The 20,287-nt window shown below is 39.4% G+C and overlaps 3 protein-coding genes across 4 annotated transcripts; 2 read left to right on the forward strand and 1 right to left on the reverse strand.

The window, feature by feature from the left end:
- Nucleotides 1-1,665: 1,665 nt before the first annotated feature.
- Nucleotides 1,666-4,063, reverse strand: Sbds (SBDS ribosome maturation factor). Its single transcript, XM_022833155.2, has 2 exons — nt 3,552-4,063; nt 1,666-2,514 (listed from the first exon to the last, which is right to left on the reverse strand). The coding sequence occupies exons 1-2, from the start codon at nt 3,744-3,746 to the stop codon at nt 1,954-1,956; spliced, it is 756 nt and encodes a 251-aa protein (XP_022688890.1). The 5' UTR covers nt 3,747-4,063; the 3' UTR covers nt 1,666-1,953.
- A 112-nt stretch (nt 4,064-4,175) lies between these two features.
- On the forward strand, nt 4,176-20,244 carry LOC111260409 (3-oxoacyl-[acyl-carrier-protein] synthase, mitochondrial). 2 transcript variants are annotated; one of them, XM_022833152.2, is made up of 6 exons: nt 4,176-4,274; nt 10,107-10,243; nt 11,418-11,567; nt 12,801-12,932; nt 14,592-14,745; nt 19,327-20,244. In XM_022833152.2, the coding sequence occupies exons 3-6, from the start codon at nt 11,484-11,486 to the stop codon at nt 20,055-20,057; spliced, it is 1,101 nt and encodes a 366-aa protein (XP_022688887.1). In that variant the 5' UTR covers nt 4,176-4,274; nt 10,107-10,243; nt 11,418-11,483; the 3' UTR covers nt 20,058-20,244. The 2 variants fall into 2 exon arrangements, with proteins under 2 accessions (XP_022688887.1, XP_022688886.1); XM_022833151.2 differs by having other exon boundaries at nt 4,184-4,274; nt 10,035-10,243.
- ScsbetaG (Succinyl-coenzyme A synthetase beta subunit, GDP-forming) lies at nt 4,614-6,721 on the forward strand. Its single transcript, XM_022833154.2, has one exon. It carries the CDS (start codon nt 4,747-4,749, stop codon nt 6,004-6,006), a length of 1,260 nt encoding a protein of 419 aa, XP_022688889.1. The 5' UTR covers nt 4,614-4,746; the 3' UTR covers nt 6,007-6,721.
- Nucleotides 20,245-20,287: the final 43 nt, after the last annotated feature.

Below are 20,287 nucleotides of genomic sequence, written 5' to 3' on the forward strand. Positions count from 1 at the left end.
TTATATAAGCAAGTGGATATATATATATATATATATTATAAGCAAGTGGAGAGAGAGAGTTATATAGAAAAGATTAATGTAGCATTAGGATGATGATGACGACAACCTTTGAATATAGAGTATAAATATAGGTTTGAATGAATCTAGTAGAATTAAGGAAGACGCCGTCGTCTTGCATCTGTTGTATACAACTAGAACGTACCATGCTGCACCGTTTCTTTTGAAACGATGTTGTTTAGAAATCTAGTCCAGCTGGCGGTAAGAAAATACCACGACATCGGGGAAGACTAAATAGGCTGGACAAATGATGTTTGCCCGTGTTCAAATTAGCCCCATTTAGGATGTATATGGGAAGAGAGAGAAAGAAACTTTTGTCACACAATACATCTATAAACGAAACACACAAACAATAAGACGTTAACGGGTAACAAATAAGTGCATTCATGCATTCATAATATGGAAAGCACATAAGCAGAAATGAGTTTAGGTTCGTTAATATTAATCACACGTCTTGTTGATTAACAACAGTGAGCTATGCCGGTGAAGCAGCAGCATCAAACAAGACAAACCAACGTCCAAAAAATCGAAATGAATTACATAAACTGAAGAAAGAACTCCCGGTATTACAATCATTGTATAGAAAAAAATATGCAGTTATGAATTATTGAAATGACGTATCGGGTAACAGTATGATGTATTTATGGTGAAAACACAAGAAAAAAAATAAAGGACAGAGCCACTCACAATTGTTACTTGCAGTGAGGATGATGGCTGTAAAGAGACACAGTTAGATTTGTAGGTGAAGCTTGAGAAACTTCTATTTTCATCAAGGCTAGAGCAAAAGAAAGGAAGCAGGAGACAGAGATCAGGCAAAGAAATGCCGTGACTAAAATGCTGTGATTTCATCTCTTATCAAGAAACCACACGAACCATAACTATTTATTATAATAATTATTAGTAATTGCTATCAACCTAATAAAAAGTAAATGAACTTATATAAATAAACCAATAAAATGTAAATGTCTAATTACGGCTATTTTTTGGCAGAACTTATTGCTAACAAGCATAACGGATAACCAGAGTAGCCATAGAGAAACGAGGCTGAATTTCCTTAGAAATCCTTAGAAAGTTTTGCTGTTTTGTTTCCTCTAGATTAATAAGCTTCATATGTTGTATGAATTCTAGAACATTTGAGAATATTTTAAGCTCTAGAATCTTAGAACTGACGGTGTCTGTCGCTGAATTTTTGTGAAATCCACACACACGACTAGCTACTAGCTTTTGAGTCTGAAATTTAAGCTAGCGTTATTAAATGATAACAGCTCAGCAGGAATGTAAACGTCAATTGACCTTACTTCCACGATTTTGCCACCATCACGAGCCTTCGAAACTGCTGCTTTAGAATTTCAAGTGCATTACCTAAACTGTGACGACATACTTCGCTAGAACAGTAGTTGATTTTTTTCCACTTCAAGTGAGCTTCAGCTATGCTTACCTATTACTAATCACACTAGCAGTTTCTAAAAATAGGAAAAATTCAGAATGTATAAAACTCAAAGTTACACTTGGTAAGAAAACTCTAGTGATCTATAGGCTACGAATCTGGAGATTAATAACTTCAACAAAAATGCTTTCCATTGTCTTTTGTCAAAAAAATTCAGGGAATTATTAGTCAACTCCGTTTATTTAATGTATTTATGTCGAAGCTTCAAAAAGTTTTGCAATCTTTAGCGAGTCTGAATGAATTTGTTCCAGTGAAACTAATATCCCCCTGTTCAAATAAATTTGTTGATACTTTCCTCACGTTGACACGCGTGAGCTAATGCTTTAATCCGGCTCATCGCTTTCTGAGGGTAGAAGGATAATTGAACAGTGCAGCATCAATCCTTACTTCAGTGTTAACGAAAAGTGATTACCTAAATGTCTGGCTACTGTAGAGTGTGTTATCATTATTTATTCAATCATTTCGTCTCCTTCTGCCACTTCCTTGAGGCTAACTACTTCAAGTGTACCCTTTCCTTTTGTTTCCTTATGAATTATTTCGTCGAGAGCTCTATAATTTCCAGGATCTGTGAGAAAGACCATTTCGAGTTCACCCGCAACGTTGATTTCATCCAGCTCAGTAGATGAAGCCAGCTGCCATAAGCGGTCCCGAAAGGCCTTGCCCGATGGTATCACAACGCGCAGCTTCATTTGTGACCGCTCTAGTGGAATGATCTCCTTCAGCTTCTGGATGACTTCGAGAGCCTGTTGCTTTGGTGATCGGTTCATGTTCACCGAAAAGTGCACGCTCTTCATGGATTTTTCAATGATTGTTACGGGGTACGGCCGCTTCGTGTTGGGATTCACTGTCTTGTTTGCAACTATGTTGGCTATATCCTTAAATGTCGCATCAAGTTGCGCGTGTCGCTCTTTGTCTGATATCTGCAATTCTCCCTTATTTAAGATTTGCTCGCAGATTCTTGTTTGGTCATCACTGCCAAAACACTTTACAAGATCCTCCTTTTTTGCCACCTGTTTGCACAAAAAAATGCGGTTAATTTGGTCGGGAGATAATACACAGTGCTATCTCATAGCATTAAACACTTAATGTGAGCTCCCGCACTGTTAGCTCTATTTTGACATAAAAATGACTTTGAATAAACGTGCGATTAATCTTACCTTATCGATCTCAAAAATCATTAAATTTATGCTCAATGTAATTATAAAACAATATCTTTCAATAAAAAATGTTAGAGAAACAAATTTCGTGCTTTAGAAAATAAAGACTGCCGGAATATTCCTGATCTAACTGAATTGCTCTCGACAGTGAAATGCTGATAAATAAGTCCACTTTTTAAATTATTTTACGACTGTGATTTGAGGTAATGAAAAGCCGTTGAGGTTTTTTGAATTGTATAACAAAACCTTAAAGAAATGCGGTAATACAAGCGGTTGGCTCAAATTAAACTTTAGTAATGTTACCTGCACGTTAAGGCTAAACTCACATAAATTCGATAAAAAAAATTACGTAATAAACAATTAAAAAACAATATATGATTTTTATAGACGTTGACAAGACAGATGTTGTTCTGCCGAGTCTCGTTCGCGCAATTTGGTGTATTCTATGATACGCATAAAAATACGTCTTTAAGCTTATTTTAATTTGAACATGGTTTGGCGTTAAGCTTTCTTTTCTCGTACAAGGGAAGGAAAAGAAAAGTTTTTAAAGTACGACACGATTCGTTCACCTTACTCTACAAAGCTTTTTCCATAGTTTTACCCCTCGTTCAGACCTGTGCCAATCTTGTGTCAGCCTACCGGACATAAAGCCTTAGATATTTATAAACCCTGTCCCAGTATATGGGCCACTAGTCACTGGCTATTACGGAATCTGAGACAAATTTGACTCAATCGACTTCGTAGATTTAATGTATTAGTTAAATAAATATTAAAACAGTATTTCTCGATTGCACTGGATTTCAAGCCAATGAAGGGTGTTTGCATTATATAGGTAATTATAAATGCTAGTAGTTTTCTTACATAGTTCTTTGCAACTACCATAAACCTACCTCACCCTTCGAGACATTCACGTAAACCACATGCATTTGAAGGACTTCGTCGAGGTTCATTTCGACTTTATTTCGCCATGAAACAACTTTATTTTTGTAGCAGGCGATTTCGAATCGTTTACCGCCTTTCTTCAGTCGAACGACGGCAACATTCGTTAATCTGATTTGATTTGACGGTGTGAAGATCCTACTCATCGTTACTGTGGGCTATTGTGATTAGCAAAAAGAATTATAATATAAATGATTCGCCTGGAAGTGGCCTAATTTTTCTTTGTGTGTTCTGCAAATTCATAGGCCAATGATACCACCTGAGCGGTACTACAGCTGACTTGCAACGCGAAAGTACTTGATTAACAAAAGTTATCTCGCACCATAAAAGCTGGTACACATACTGCGATAGTTGTAACGCAGGAATATTTTTAACATACAGTAAACGCACAGTACAACTTAGTGTTTCTTCAAGCGAAAACGTTGTCAACTTGGGGCACTTCTTTTTCATTTAGCTAGACACTAATTGACGCCTGACCACAAGGTAGGTTTTGGCCACTTTCGAAAGCCGTCTGCGCAAAACAGTATTTGAAAATAGCGCGCTTTTGGCGCAAGCTACGAGTTCTTCGAAACATAATTATTCCGAGTTCTAAGGCGATGCTAGTTGTATTGCTTGTGACAGCTGCAGCATGTGATAGTTTAGATTCGAAACACAGCGTCTAAATACCGCCTCAGGTAAGAGAAACGCTATGTCATAAACTACAAGTAAACATTGTTCCTGATCTCACAGTTTTGTTAGTAGCTTCGCGCGACCTATCGAGTTGGCAAGTTAGATAACAATAGTGTTTAACATCAACAGTAAATTTATGTTCGGCAAAAACCAACAATTCTAGGTAGCTGACACCGTTACATTTGTGTCGTAACGTGAAGATTATCTCCATTACATTTGTTTCTTAAATAAATCACACCGTAACGTAAGTATAAACGTCGTTCTCTCTGGTGGCAATGTCCACTGTTTATCGAGCCTTGAATGTGAGTATCGCATGATTGAACCCTCCTCACTCCGTCAGCCGCATTGGTCCATACGGGTCTTAACACTATCAGCAAGTTTTCTTTACATCATTGGATGGACATCGTTGTTATTCGCTTGACTTTGCTTTGTATTCGTATCGTACTCAGTGTGCCCTGATAAGCCCAAATTTTGAAAATGTTTCGACTTTCGAAACTACTACGGGCTGCCACTCAGTCTTCCAAGGTGGCTCAAACGCCAAATATTCGCCTTCTTAATTTGCACGAGTACCAGTCGAAGCAACTGATGGCAGACGGTGGGGTGACAGTCCAGCGCTTCAAGGTAGCAGATACCATCGCTCAGGCGCGCGACATTGCCCAAAACACGAAATACGATGAGTTTGTGGTAAAGGCCCAGGTTCTCGCCGGCGGACGGGGCAAGGGAACGTTTAACTCTGGCTTGCGCGGCGGTGTAAAGCTGACGAAGAACCCCGAGCAGGTTGTTGAGTTTGTCGAAAAAATGCTTGGCTACCGGCTGGTTACGAAACAGACAACAAAGGAAGGCGTGATTGTAAAAAAAGTGATGATTGCTGAGGCATTGGATATTAAGCGTGAAACTTACTTAGCTATTCTTATGGATCGTACGTTTAATGGACCGGTTGTGGTTGCGTCGCCGGCCGGCGGAGTCGACATTGAAGAAGTTGCTGAAAAGAATCCTGAGCTTATCTACAAGGAAGTCATTGATATAGAGAAAGGCATCCAAGACGAGCAAGCCATAAAAATTGCCAGGAACCTGCAATTCGAGGGTGACAATATCAAAGATGCCGCTGAACAGATCAAAAAGCTTTATGCTGTGTTCCGTAAGGTAGATGCTACAATGGTGGAAATCAATCCTTTTGGCGAGACCCCCAATGGAAAGGTGGTGTGCTTCGATGCCAAGATCAATTTCGATGACAATGCGCAGTTTCGGCAGAAAGACATTTTCGCTCAGGAAGATACCACTGAAAGTGACCCGCGCGAGGTGGAAGCAGCGAAATGGAACCTTAACTATATCGGTATGGATGGAAATATTGCGTGTCTGGTAAACGGAGCCGGTTTAGCAATGGCGACGATGGACATAATCAAATTGCGCGGTGGAAACCCAGCTAATTTCCTTGATGTCGGCGGTTCCGTTGGAGAAGAGCAGGTCGCCGAGGCATTCCGTATCCTAACTCAGGATCAGAACGTTAAAGCTATCCTTGTCAACGTCTTTGGCGGTATTGTCAACTGTGTTACTATCGCTAATGGAATTATAAATGCATGTAAAAAGATCGCTCTCACCGTCCCTCTTGTTGTTCGTCTCGAGGGCACTAATGTCGATGCTGCCAAAGAACTTCTGACCAATTCAGGCCTGGCTATCCACTCAGCCAACGATTTAGAGGACGCGGCAGTCAAAGCGGTCGCTAGCTTGCGAGGTTAAAATCGCTCACATGCCCGGTGCGGTACCCTGCATAAGTGTGAAGTTATGCCAAATGCAATAAGCCAGTCTGTTAAACATCCTGATATAGGCCATCACAAGGCAGATGTCCGTAACACACAGTTCAATTTAATTTCACATTTCTATCAGGAATAATAATATTAAACGTTTAACGAGGTAAAAACATAAAGGTACCTGACGATCAAGTATTGAGGTTTGTTATAAGCCTTGCCTATGATGGTAGATTGATTTTATTATTGTAGCAGTAGTACAGTCAGTATCGATTAGAATGACTTACCGATCCGTGAACGTCAGATTTCTTCTGTCTTCTGTCTTTACCGAATGTTTTATTAAACAATGCGAAAGGAAGTGAATCTGTAAACAGAGAAAGGTGTGCTGATAATAACATATGACAATCACACTGCATCTTTTTTCATAATAAGGCTTTTTATGTCAGGACGGAAACAATGAACATGACGTAGCAGGAAAGAATATAAATATATATATATATCTCAACTACATGAAAATTTTATTTTTCTAAAAGATATTCAAGCAGAAGCAAAGCACCTATGAGAGATGGGACAATAAGTAAAAGAGTAAAGAAAAGTTTGTACAGTACGACTGCCGCTTATTATAATTAAGACATACAAGATCCAACCGGAAAACAGGAGGTTATTCCAATAAAGTAAGCATGCATTATGTATATAAAGCTTAACAAGACTGTTTTCATTATTTCTAGGAAGCACTATTTATGTGTAAACGAAAAGTACATTGTTCATAATTATGTTTTTACTTTTTTTTAATCCGTAAGTCCTAAAAGTGGAGCGAATGTCTTGCAGACATTAAACCTCGCCCGCATGCAATGTCGAGGCTGGCCAAAGCAAAAAGGGCCAGGCTTGATTGTCGAAACCATCGCCAATTATCGTAGTTACATAAACTATATTATTACGTAAGGGGATTTCTGGGCCAAATGGATTGGGGGAAACAGCGCCAGTGGGGTAACGAAATTATACCTCAGAGAAAATGAAGGAGTGGTTAGAGCATCGGGAGTGGTCGAGGTAGTCGGGCACCTTCAAGGCGCTTATCTTGCCAGAGGGTAATCTTTTGCGCAAGTGTGCTTGCCCCCCCCCCCCCCCCGGGGGTCACTACTGTCTAATCACCTGCGGGGACTGATGCACGTGCATTATGAGCGTCGGCTGATCTCGTTTCCAACCCAGCCCATGCCATGCATTGTACTTCGATTGAATATTTAATAGCAACTTGGGTAGCCCGTATACTTCGATGCCTTTGTATGAAAGTGCATTTGTGTAGATACGACCCAAAATATCATCGTCGACGCATTTAAAGTAAAAATTGACGATTACCAGCTTACTTGTAGCTTTGTGATAGGTACTATATCTAAAATATACCAGAATCACGAAATTACAGCATATTTTGTAAATAGCTCGAGACATGAAATACAACTTTGAAAATAATTTATCATTTTAAGCTTTAGAAACTGTTGTTGAACCACCAGCTACAACTGAGTATTTCTACGATAATAACAACAATAAAATAATAATAATCCAGTAATATTGATTGATATATAATGTATAGTATTCTGGGAACTATTTGAGCACGTCGTTCCAAAAGTAACAGATATTATGATAACATGTTTTTCAGCCAGATGCTGATAAACGTTACAGTTCTCGTTTAACTTACAGCAGCAATATATTTATGTACAGGGTGTGATAACTCGGCCAAATTATTTAACTTGTCGTTTATTATAGCAGAAATGTGTTCATCCGCTGTTTTTGATACCGGAAAGAAGCCAATTTTTTTAATAGAAAAAAGCAACAAGCTCATTACGAAAAAAGTTTTCTTGCTCGACGGTCTACGTTGTCGCTGGTTTTCATATAGATTCTAAAAAATCTAGGGAACACTCTCATGAGGCGAACCGGAACGACCTCAACAGTGTCTCATGTAGTCTCTCTTAGTAGAAAAACTCATGAAAATAGCTTTGAAGGTTTTTGCTACAAACATTTTACATTTTTCGACCGTTTAGGAGGTCTGGTCTGCTATCAGCTTAAAATTGAATTTTGAGTTGTTCTTATGTACGTAGATATATGTATATATATATATATATATATATATATATATATTTATATATATATATACATGTATATGGTATGATCAAGGGTATTTTACCTCATATTAGAAGTCATATTATTTTACCATGTTGGTTAGTTGTTCAGACGATGCCGTTTAACGTATCTAAACCTATCGCATAACTATTCGTAAGTAGATGCTTTCGTTTTTCTCGTACCTTAAGTCGATTTTGTTTCTCCATAGAGCAATGCTATGAAATCATGCGAACATTTTTGACTTGTTGTCACTTAACTAGCATTTGTTTTTCTATTTTGGGACAGCGGATTATAGTTTGTATTTTGTTACAGATGCATTCAGAGTCAACACTTATATATACGTTTAGCAACATCCTTCGTGCATTAACAAACTCTACGTAAAAATCGAATTGAATAGAAAACTGGAAATGAAAGGTGCATAATTATACTAGCTTAGATTTTCTTCATACACGATAGATTGAGCTACTTGAACGTATAATAGTTTTTCAAATCACTTACTGAAATTGGTGATTGTAGCAATTTTGTTACAAAAGCCGACTTTTTTTAATTCAAACATTAATATTACACATTATTGTACGCATTTCCTTCTAAGAGTGATTTTGTGTTCTCTCGTTTTGTCGACAGAATGCTTATAAGCTAATGCCTGTCTTTAGCTTGTCCTAGTTTTTTTTAGTTATCCGACTATTAAGCAAGAAACCGCAGAAAAACCAGTTCTGCATACATAGTGTGGATTTGACCCTCATCAGCGAGAAGTATCCAAATGCCCTATATTTTCTACGCTACTTCCAAATATCTGCTTAAGTACTCTTCACTACGATCTCTTCTGGGCTCGACAAACCGTTCGCGTTTATGCTAGTACATAAATGATCATTTGAGATACATTTGCTAGTAAGTGTAGTCGTTATGACCTATTTATCTGTAAGAAGATGCAAAAGCGCTTTCGTTCGCAAATATCAAATAATAAACTCTCAGGCCAGACAACACAAAATGGCGGATTTCTACATGGCCAATAAGGGTGAGAACTTATTGCACAAGCAGCCGATTTCGTTGGAAGCTAATAATGACGGCTTTTGAATTACGCTTCATGAAATTAGCTTAACAATCTGATCTGCTATTTTGATCCTTTTAGTTGTTGTATTCAATTCAGATTTGGGCGGCCCATTCCGTTTTGCAAACGGCGAGGACAATTACCTTCCGACGTCCGTAGAGACCTTCTTTAGAGATAGTTCTGCTGCTCGCTGTTGTGATTACGCTTCGGACCGACCCCGACTAGGGTCATCTTTAAAAATAAATACAAGTCTCACTGAATTTCATGCAGAGTACTTCATAGCATAGCATACGAAAAAATATTTCATAATGCTTCTAAAACGATTTATGGTCTGATCCACTAGTAAATAGTTGTATATTAATTTTCTGTAGAAACACAGATTCCCAATTCTAACGATTGCAGTCTACTGACTGTTTTCCTTCAGAAAGGGTACTAGCTATTATGGAAGTGCGAAAATAGAGATATTTCCATCTTCCAGGTTAAATCATACCCATAGCAGTAACTAAAATAAATATTACAAAATGACTTATACACATAAATAAAAAAAATATGGCAGTAAACTCTCAATAGAAATTTTAGAACACCTTTATAAATCGCTTAGATTTGTTTATTTTTTTTCCTTTTCTTTTATAATCGTTGCAGGCTCAAGCACATCTTGCACACATTCTTGATTCTAATCTATATGAAACTACCTAGTTATAGAAGAATCCCAACTGAATCGAAAACTTTGTATTTACGCTGGATTCTTACCTATTGGCGTGATAGCGAGGTACACCGCATGCGATGACGATCAAAACATAACCTGACTCCAACAATCGCTGCTCGACTACTGAGTGCAAATATCGTATTCGACGTTTCAGAAGTACGGTTGGCAACTACGAGCAGGATATCTAGACAGAAAATGTTATCAGTGTTTCGCGTTTTTACAAAAGCTTACAGCACTCGTCGGGTGGTCGTAACTGGGTTGGGCGCCGTCACCCCATTGGGGGTCACAGTTCCCGCAACATGGACGGCGCTATTGGAAGGCCGTTCTGGCGTGACAAATACACCGAGTGACAAGGTCTTTCAAGTGAGTCTCTCCTATGCATGATAAAATGTGAAAAGCTTGTTTTTAGCTCAATGAAGATGTTACATATTGGCATTGTTGCCAGGCTATACTCGAAGTATACTGTGTGTAAATCCGTACATTTTCAGATGCTTATTTTATTATATTTTTCCGTGTAACTATAAATGAATTTTTTGTAATCCGCTTTTTGTCAGGTAAGTTTGAATAGGCCGAAGGAGGACCTATAAAGTGGACACTGATATTTTTGCTACAAGTGAGCAATGCAACCTGATGGTCGTTTTAGCACTGTTAGGATGGGCTTTCAAAAGGTTTATGTATCAGAAAGAAGGAAACCCGAAATATCTGTTTTGTCCTATGAAATCTATGGCACTTCTATGGACTTTGAAGGTTTCAGATACGCCATTTCGACTTCGATTAGCTACACATATTATGAAACGTGTTTAAGGACGACTCTCAAAGTACGTTTAACAAAAACATTTTCGAACTAACCTCTAACTCTTCGAGGATATTAATTTCATCCTCACAGGCAAAAATATGGGATAGCGGAAATCTGGGGCACGCAGCCTCAAGTTTGCAAGTGCAACATTTAAGCTTTATGATGCTCGAATTTGCCTGTTTATCATTCACTGCAATATTGTTCGAGTGCGATTAGGATTCTATTATAATGCTATAAGTTGGATTTATATGCTTGACGAATACTTCGAATAAACCCGCAATTAGACTTATCCATTATCTAAGACTTTTTAGACTGCTCGACAATTTACTTTGTGTAACTTTATGTGACCCACATGGTAGTCGGCTTCAATTATAACAAATAATACTAGGAAAATTATATGATAGGTAAGCCTGACTCTTAGCTACGGTTCAAGTGCATTAAGACCTTTATATACGAAATGACGCTTGCCAAAACTTTTTTACCCGGTTTCTAGGCTTCCTTCGTAAGTGTTACTAATCACCCACAGCAATAATTTTTACAGTGAACAAATGCGACGACACACATCTATGCTCGAGTACCGTGGCTATAAGGTGCAATTCATCATTTCGTTGAACTTTCTAAAAAAACCTCTCTAACTAGCAATATCAGAAAAAAACATTTTTAAGGCCTAAGGAATACTAGATGACACGGGTCTACAGAGGCCTTTTTTGGCATGCCTTCCTAACGCATTTTTTATCACAGGACTTGCCTTGTCGCGTGGGTGCTTTCGTGAATGCACCAGATTTGGCTACCCCAGTCTTCGAACCTATGAACGTCGTAAATTTCTCTGAGGTACGAACATTTAGCTCAGCAACAATTTACGCACTTCAGGCTGCGAAGGAAGCGTTACAGGTGCGTTAAGTAGCTGTACATTGTCGTATCTTTCTCTGGCTGTTTATGAAATCGACGATTCGAGGGTGCCACATCAATGGCATAGTTAAATATGCTATTCAGTAACCACTATATTCGACAAAAAACCTGTATATATCTATTACATATGATGATTACGTTGAGCATCAACTCGGCAATTCTTGGCACGCTTGATCTAAAGATTCGAACATGCCCGAATGTAGATAAGATGTGAAAATATTCTGTACGAAAAAAGCTGTACGAGAGTTTTTTGTCGTTGTGCAATGCTGGTTGATGATGGGCGTGACCTGTTATAGTTATGATCGTTTCAACAAAGTAGTTATAGCTTCGAAGAAATATGAATGGAAACAGTGACATTGGCGCTATACAAATCAATGGATTTGCGCATCGGGACTCTATATTAAGGCTTTTGTTGTCGGTAAAAAACGTTAATGTTATTGATGTCGTCAGAGAGCACCATCCACAGAGTATGCCTACAGCCGCGCGGAGGGTGAGCGCGCACCCAATCTTGAAAGTAAAATGAATTCGGTAAATTGCAGTGGGTTTGCTGGTAGTGTGAAGTTGTCTTGCAAAGGTATAGCAATGCGTGGTCGACAAGGCGGCCACACTAAATGGATTCAACTCACCCGTCAGTGGTTGAGGGGTGCTGCGAAGGGAGTGTCACGTCCCTAGCATGCAGATTTACCGAGCTTTCTGCCATAGTCGGATCCCAGGTCACTTCGTTTTATTGGCGTAACGCGCATATGTGAAGAGTCGCACACCGATGTGACGAGTTGTGGCTAAGATTCTCCCAACTGCTCTCTTTGCGTGAACATTATGATGGTAGTAGCTCATATCCTACGCAGAAATATTAGCCTTTGCTGCTGCCTTAGGATACTAAAACGAACCTACAAAAATTACCAGAGAGATTTCTTAAGCGTAATGTATTTTCCGTCACAGAAATTTGTTAGGTTTTTGTCTAGAAATAGTTATAGTTGTGTAACACTCTCCTAATTTACTTTCCCTATACTAAAGCTAAATAAGAAAATATTTCGTCGATTAAACAAACTAAGTTATCCGGAATTTGTATTGCAGAGATGCTTATATGCAAATGCCGTAAGAGAAAGTTTATATTATCTAGATCACCCGTATTTGGATAAATTAGTAAAATTTAATCATATAACCTGGTTCAGCAGAGCGGTCATATAGTGATTAATTAGAGTCGTATTGTTGCAGGATGCCAAATGGGAACCATCGTCGTTAGATGAGGGTGGCGATCGTACGGGCGTAGCGATTGGCATGGCTATAACCGATTTAGAATATATCATTGACACTGGAACCGCGTTTCGGACAGAAGGGTACAAAAAAGTAGGTGTAACGGGAGAAAGACTTGAGAGGCATTATTAAGTTGTATATTTCCTTTCTCTTTGAGTCCCTTAAGGTAAGACTTGCACTTTCTGTTTAGTACAATGTGCATAGAATGCTAACATGCAAATAGCTAACATTAATTCAGCAAAGTAGATATTTCACCGTCCCTTTTGCGTTCTGGTACAACGAATGAAGTGAAAACCAAGAGCTACTACACTAATATGCCCTCTACAAATCACATTTTCGAAACGAGTCAAGAGTACTGCTTGCGAATTATGTTTGTGTGTCAATTTTTGAAAATGCGTGGGCAGGTAACAATGTGTTATTCGTAGCGTTGCAGAAGTGCAAATGGAACGACCAGTCACATCAGCATAAATTATTGCCCATTAATAAGATATCACTTTACAATATTTAGCTCTTTTTCTCAAGCATTTAGCTCTCTACTAGAACATTATTAGTTGGTAGATTCCGATGTTGTAAATTGTTAGAAAAAGCCAGTTCTATTAGGCTGAACATTTTTGAATTTCGCCTATGTGATAGGATATTCAAGTTTACGGTAATGCCTTCTTATTTGCACTGTATGAAGAGCAAAGATGAAGGAATCACGAAATCACATGAACTTATAATACCAATATGGTTATGGATATATTGGTTGCCAACCCAATATTACTCCTCTTCGGTAAACAAATGGTTTGTAAAATAATTTTAGAGGGTAGACATTCTCCTTACGGGGCCTCCCAAAAGTGTGCGAATAGAATTACGACAAAGGGATTAACAAAAGGAAGCTTCCCAGTAGTAATGCGAATCTAATAGCTAACCTTTGATGGATTTAAAACTGCCATCAGTACAGTGTAACCATAGTGAAAGTGCCTTTTTAGTGATTTAATTACTTCTTTATAGCAGAGAAAAAACATGGAAAGAGTTTCTGATTCTATGGAAAAAAAGCATGAGATTAGGTAGACTTGACTGAACGAGGAAAACATTATGAATATGATACGGTTTTATTTCCAGAATATACTGCTCACACTAGTTATGTTTGTTGGCTATAATAAGCACAGAATTTGCAGTTCTGGTCTAACGTTGAAACTACTTTGTTCAGCATGCAAGTAGCCCAAAACCATCATTGCCGATAGACGGATTTTTGAAGAAGCCGGTGTTGACCATTAATCGGAAAATCGCTCTAATTCATAGTTCAGAGGAGCTGAAATATACCACAATACGCGGCACTAAGTACTTTGGTTTGATGATCTTCTGTCATCATGATGGATAGCGAAGAAAGGTTTTACCACACATTCAATGCCACAAATTGAGATCTGTTAGAATCAAATATGTAAAATTGTGCGTTCAGCCTCCAGTGTAGTTTGATATCACTCTATCCGTAAAAATCCTAATGTAACTTCGTAAAGGCATTCTAAAGATTAGTGATTGTGTCTTGAAAGGTTCACCTTAAAAAAGAGCTTAGTTATTTTCACCGAGGATCTCAACAAAGTTCCCTTCTCGCCGTTTGAGCGCAACTTAATTTTGAGCTCACTCCAATGATTCTGTCTACGTTTTACATTACCCTGCACAGCAACTCACGTTGTTAAATTATGTTTCCAATTAGTTTGTGCGTTCTCAATCGTGCCGCTGTTCTTTTCTGTGTCCTTTCTTATGTCATAGGTGTCACCATTTTTCGTGCCTCGAATACTGACTAATATGGCCTCAGGAGCAATCAGCCTTCGGTACCGTTTTCGAGGCCCTAATCATTCTGTGGCTACAGCGTGCGCTACTGGCATTAATGCAATCGGCGACGCTTTTCAGTTCATACGATACGGTGAGGCCTTATATGGTACCAACGCTTCTCACAGACTTTGCTGAACTAACAGAATGGCATTCATTAGGTGTAGTTCAAAATGTCTTTCATTCTTCGTGACGGGAAATCTAAGTGGAAATAACAGTATGTTCAAAGAAACGGTAGAGAACCTATGGCGTGTTCCTCACGGTGAATCGGTGACCAGCGTGAAGATGATCACGCAGATTCTGTGTTCACTATACTTAAAATGTACCTTTGTCTCGTAATAAACAGCGCAACTATTCTGACTACTCGCAAAAGGTACAAAAACGTTTAAGACTGTATACAAGTATCTATATCATCTTTCTAATACTCGTGGATTTTCCTTATGTTTGGGTGTTTGAAATATGTGCAGGATATATTATGTACAGTACTATGTACGAATAGAAGTACATAGATGTATATTGTTGTCGAGTTAGGTAAGACAACTGAAAATTGATTTAAAGGTCATTACTATGTATGAGTTGATCAATTCGTCAAAACTGGGCAACACAAACATAAACAAGGCAAAAGGCATCGCCACAAATCACTTCGAATTGCTCTGTCTAGAGCATCGACTCTGACACAAATAGCATAAATCTGATTTCCTGTTTTTTTTATAAGCATGAAAATATGTTCACTATTTCAGATGTGTTAGCCTTTGGGCGGTTTATACAAATTCAATTGTTCATCAATTTACTAGCTCTTGTGTTTTTCCATCGTCTTTAGAGAACGGAACTAACGACTCGTAAAACATTTTAGCATATACACAAGTAAGACTCCCTAACCGTGTCCCTGTGCGAGACCTTGGGTATTTTTTGGGATTTTAACATTTTAGGACAAAGACCGTTGAAAAGAAAGCTGCGGCTGCTTTCGAATCTTACTGCTGTTTCATGTATTTTTTTTACCTTTCTACGTAAATAGTAAACGGATATCTTCAAATTACTTATGAGTTGTCTGAGTAGATATGATATCGCCGCAATATTAACCTTCCTATATGATTAACACAATTACCTGCCGTATGAGCGGCTGGCTCATCGCAAAAGATAACCCCGAGCCGAAGCTACAGTATGACCGCTTCACTACCTTTATAGTTAACCGTTCGTCAAAGACTAGCTCTGCTGTTACAATTAATGGCAATATAAATGTTGAAGACAGACCGTGTGAAAGGAATAGTGCTAATGTGCTATTTAGGTATCTTGTGCCATTGAAGGATTTTTACGTAATTGGATGTGTGACAGTTGTATACTTTTATGACTCGCTGAGGAACAAGTGGAGAATATCTGTATTTTTTCAACCTACGAAGCCTTATTGAAAGTAATAACGTGCTACCGATTTTACATGCTAATGGTAGTACTCATTATTATGTTTTTATTTCGACTCATAGTCTGGTATAATTTTTTTAGAAATCAGCATTCACATGTTTTATATCAATTAAGCTATTCCCTGTTTTCCCACGCCTAAATGCGTGCCATATAAATTACATTGTTTTGGTCGATAAGTAAGGTCATTTTCAAACCTTTTTAAACCCCGCCAAGGTGTTACATCAAGCCGTTGAATCCGAGCGCCTTCAAAGATCTAAAACATAATATCGCATGGACGTACCTAATGAATGATGTAATCCAGTTACTCGTGGTGATTTTGCAAATCAAAACACCTGACAACTTTTTTTTTACATCTCTTAAACACTTTTTGCAGTCGTCGTTTCAACTGCGAGGACTTATGTATAGACACTTAGACGGTATCTTTATTCACATTAGATGTAGTTCGTTGTAGCAGATTATTTTTATACGCCGAGATCTGTAGCTTCATCTTCAGTTATCCGTCCTCCAGCCTGTCTACTGTAGGAACGACCTCGCTTCATATTCTCTACGATCCACACACTAAACATAAACAAACAAACGTGCATTGGATAGTATAGGGGCGTTCGTGTTCATATATATGCGCTTATACACCTATTTTATCCACGTACGTATGTATAGATCGATCTAAACATGCCAATGCGCGCTTTTTGTTTTGCTTATCTGCAACAAATGGTAATTTGTTTAATTTTATTCGATGATCTGAAGCAGCTGCTACTGCTGCTCCCATCTGCTTGTCTTTCCCGCTTTCTCCGGTGTCGTTTGTCGTTGTTGCATCGACGACCGTTCGATTAGGTTGGCCCATCTCTTCGATTAGGAACAACGCGCCACAAGACCTTAGCACTCCCCCGTAGTCCCTTTCCAGTAGGAGCAGGCGATTTAACCATTCAGCCACGAGGCCAGCCATTAGCATGGGCCATTTGCCAAAACCCTTAGCGTTATTCGGTACAACCAACCCTCTTCTACTATTCCTCTAATCCCTCACTGTGTTTCCTTTGTTGCGTCATTGCTGACGGTCAACGGATTCGCCTGATACTATTGGCGCTCCCACCGCAACTGCTGCCGCAGCTGACCGTCAGCGCTAGCTCTTACGGGACCAAAAAACTGACGACCAGAATTGGTTGGCTATCGCCAATCTTGTCGGGCTTTATTTGGGGTTTCGCACGCCGCAGGCCTTTGCCGAGTGGGCACACGCCCGCGGAGGCAATGCGGGGGGTGCGGTCGAGGTTGGTTTGTCGTCACGGTCGCCAGCGACACCGCTGCCACTCTATAGGGGAACGCTCTTGGCAGGGGGAAGATTATCGTTAGCTGAGGCAGTGAGTATGACGAGGGAACTGGCGATACTCAGCATAGAGACGTTGCCAGCTAAAGTCTCGGCAGGATCCTTTGTCCTGTGAAGTGAGGTTGAGCCGAATTCCGTTCCGTTCGTCGCAGCTGGCTCGCTCACTTGATTGGTGAATGAGAATCAGAACGTCTGGGTCAGGGGCCCAGAAGCAACGGATCGATCTCATTTGTCGAGAAGAGAGCTTTGGAGGGCCCGCCAAATGTGCTGCCAGCGCTTTTGCTATTACTTTTGTATCTATGGACCTTCTCCTATTTGAGTGAATGACTCTATAGAACAGTATATTGTGTGGACTGTGCAGAGTGACGGCAGACGTTAAAGGACGAAAATCGAGTTTGGGTACAAAGTATTGACACATACAAACATTTTCGTAGTAGGCAACGGAAACAGGAAGCGAGAGACGGATAGTGGAATATAGGCATATACACATTAAAAAAACGATGGGCGAACGACTAAATGAAGCAACAGTAGACAGCCTTACGCAAAGGTAGACGTGTGAATGGACGAGCAGACGTCACTGGTAGCTAGGGACGAAAAGCACCAGTAATAAAGCAGTAGCGAAGATTTATCGAAATTGCAAGGCTCCTTTTTTTGAGAAACTAAGGCAATATTGAGTGGCGGAAACAAGATGATAGAGCACTAGGGCAGAGGGAAGCCTGACAGACCAAAAGTTAGAAATTCCTAATCTATGCGCAATTTGCAAGTGGGACGATCCTTCTGGGTGCGGCTGGTTATTCATCCGCTGCTATCGCACTTAAATAATAATAATTTCACCGGAATCAGGTCGTCGTCAGATGACGTCATCCACATTCAAGGTGTAAGGGAGTTCTGTAAGGACATGTACAGCGGCGGAATGAAGACGAAACCTAGGCAATGTCACTGTTACAAATGGGCGATGTTTACGTGTTGTGCGTGATCGTTACTCTTGTCTTTTATATCGAATGATACTAACCGTTTCTCAGGTATTAATCATTAAATAGACGGAATTAGTGCTTTTTTTGGAGTTTGAAAGGAGACCGATGTGTGCTACATATTTTAGTAATAATTATAAGATCAGTATGAGCAACCAATTATAGTACTAATTATGTGACCATTACGGAATATGGTTACGTCTCCTAGATCAAGTCAGGAACAGGCGAGACCGGGTAAGACCTGGAAACAAACTGCGTAAATAGTTTTTTTTCGTAGCAAATACATTGCCATATAAGATCATTATTATTGCCATAAATTTATTCGGACTAATAAAATTTAGTAATTATTTATAAATACACTTACTAATAAATTTAGTAAGTACTATCATTGGCAGTTGCCAAATTGCTATCGTTATGATTCAAGTCGTTAAATAATTGAAAGCAAGTATGGTGGAAGTGTATTATCTTTTTGGATCAGGTGTTTTGTATTTTTTCAGACTTAAGTTACACAATGCACTAAGAGTTCTCCACAGTATTGGACAGCAGAGGATCTGTTTTTTACGTTCTGGTCGATATGGTATTACGACGAAGGATATTTTGCTTTCGTATATCGGCATGTCTTATTGTCATAATAACCATGTCTAGAAGGCTATATCATCTAGTCCATTATACAACAAAAAACGGTTATCAGACTTGATGTATCATCTGTACAATATTAAATATTATGACAAGAGGCCAAATACGATGCTGTATCAATTCATTGAGTGCGTGTCTACTAGACTTGGGACACATATTACGACATACTAGTGCAATAATACAAGATGATAAGTAGCAACAGCGTCATCTAGGCGACATAACTGAAGTTCAAAACATAAACAAGGTTTGAAATTGCATCTACAGTTCAATCTGTCTTGCAAAACATTCTCATACGGATGTTCGCGCGAACATTTTTCATTTGTTTTATTTACAGGCAAAGCAGATGTTATGGTATGTGGTGGGACGGAGGGCCTGATTTCGCCTTTAAGCATTGCCGGTTTCAGCCGAATGCGTGCTCTCAGCACGAAATTTAACAGCGAACCGAGTAGAGCGTCTCGGCCATTCGAAAAACACCGCGACGGGTTTGTCATTGGTGAGGGTTCAGCAGTGATAGTTCTCGAGGAGTTGGAGCACGCCAGAAAGCGGAATGCTCGTATCTACGCGGAGATACTGGGTTATGGATTAGCCGCGGACGCTTACCACATTACAGCTGCGTCCGAAGATGGCGCTGGCGCGTATCTGTGCATGCGTGCAGCTCTCCGTGACGCCGGTATCCGGCCAGAGGACGTGGGCCATATCAATGTGCACGCGACTTCGACGCCAATCGGTGATGTCGCTGAGGTAGTAGCCATGAAAAGGCTCTTTGAATACGGTAAAAATTTCCCTAATGACAGGCAGTTGCCGCTAGTTTGCGCCACCAAGTCGAGTACAGGGCATCTGCTAGGAGCGGCTGGAGCTATCGAAACGGTATTTACTATACTCGCCGTCGACAATGGGGAGATTCCGCCCACTTTAAACTTCGAGGAGCCCGATGACAAATGTATCGGCCTTCAAGTATCATCCACTAAAACGAAATGGGACCAGCGGGGCAGAAGAGTGGCGCTCAATAACTCGTTTGGGTTCGGTGGGACGAATGCGACCCTTGTTATAGCTCAATGTAAATGATACCACATAGACATTGAAAATCTAGGGTGTTAGTGTAGAACCGATCAGAAATAATGCTTTTATATTTTGTTGTGAAATATTCAACGCTTTAAAACGCAGCTTTCGGTGAATATATCTGAAACATCATTCTTTAGCTACTCTGTTATATTGATGTGCATGAAAATAAAAGCTGATCAATGGACCGATAGTTGAACAGATGCCTTTATTTTATATAAACAGACATTTTGTCG

Source organism: Varroa jacobsoni, unplaced genomic scaffold, assembly GCF_002532875.2.
Source record: "Varroa jacobsoni isolate VJ856 unplaced genomic scaffold, vjacob_1.0 scaffold_437, whole genome shotgun sequence".
Classification (NCBI taxonomy): Eukaryota; Metazoa; Arthropoda; class Arachnida; order Mesostigmata; family Varroidae; genus Varroa; species Varroa jacobsoni.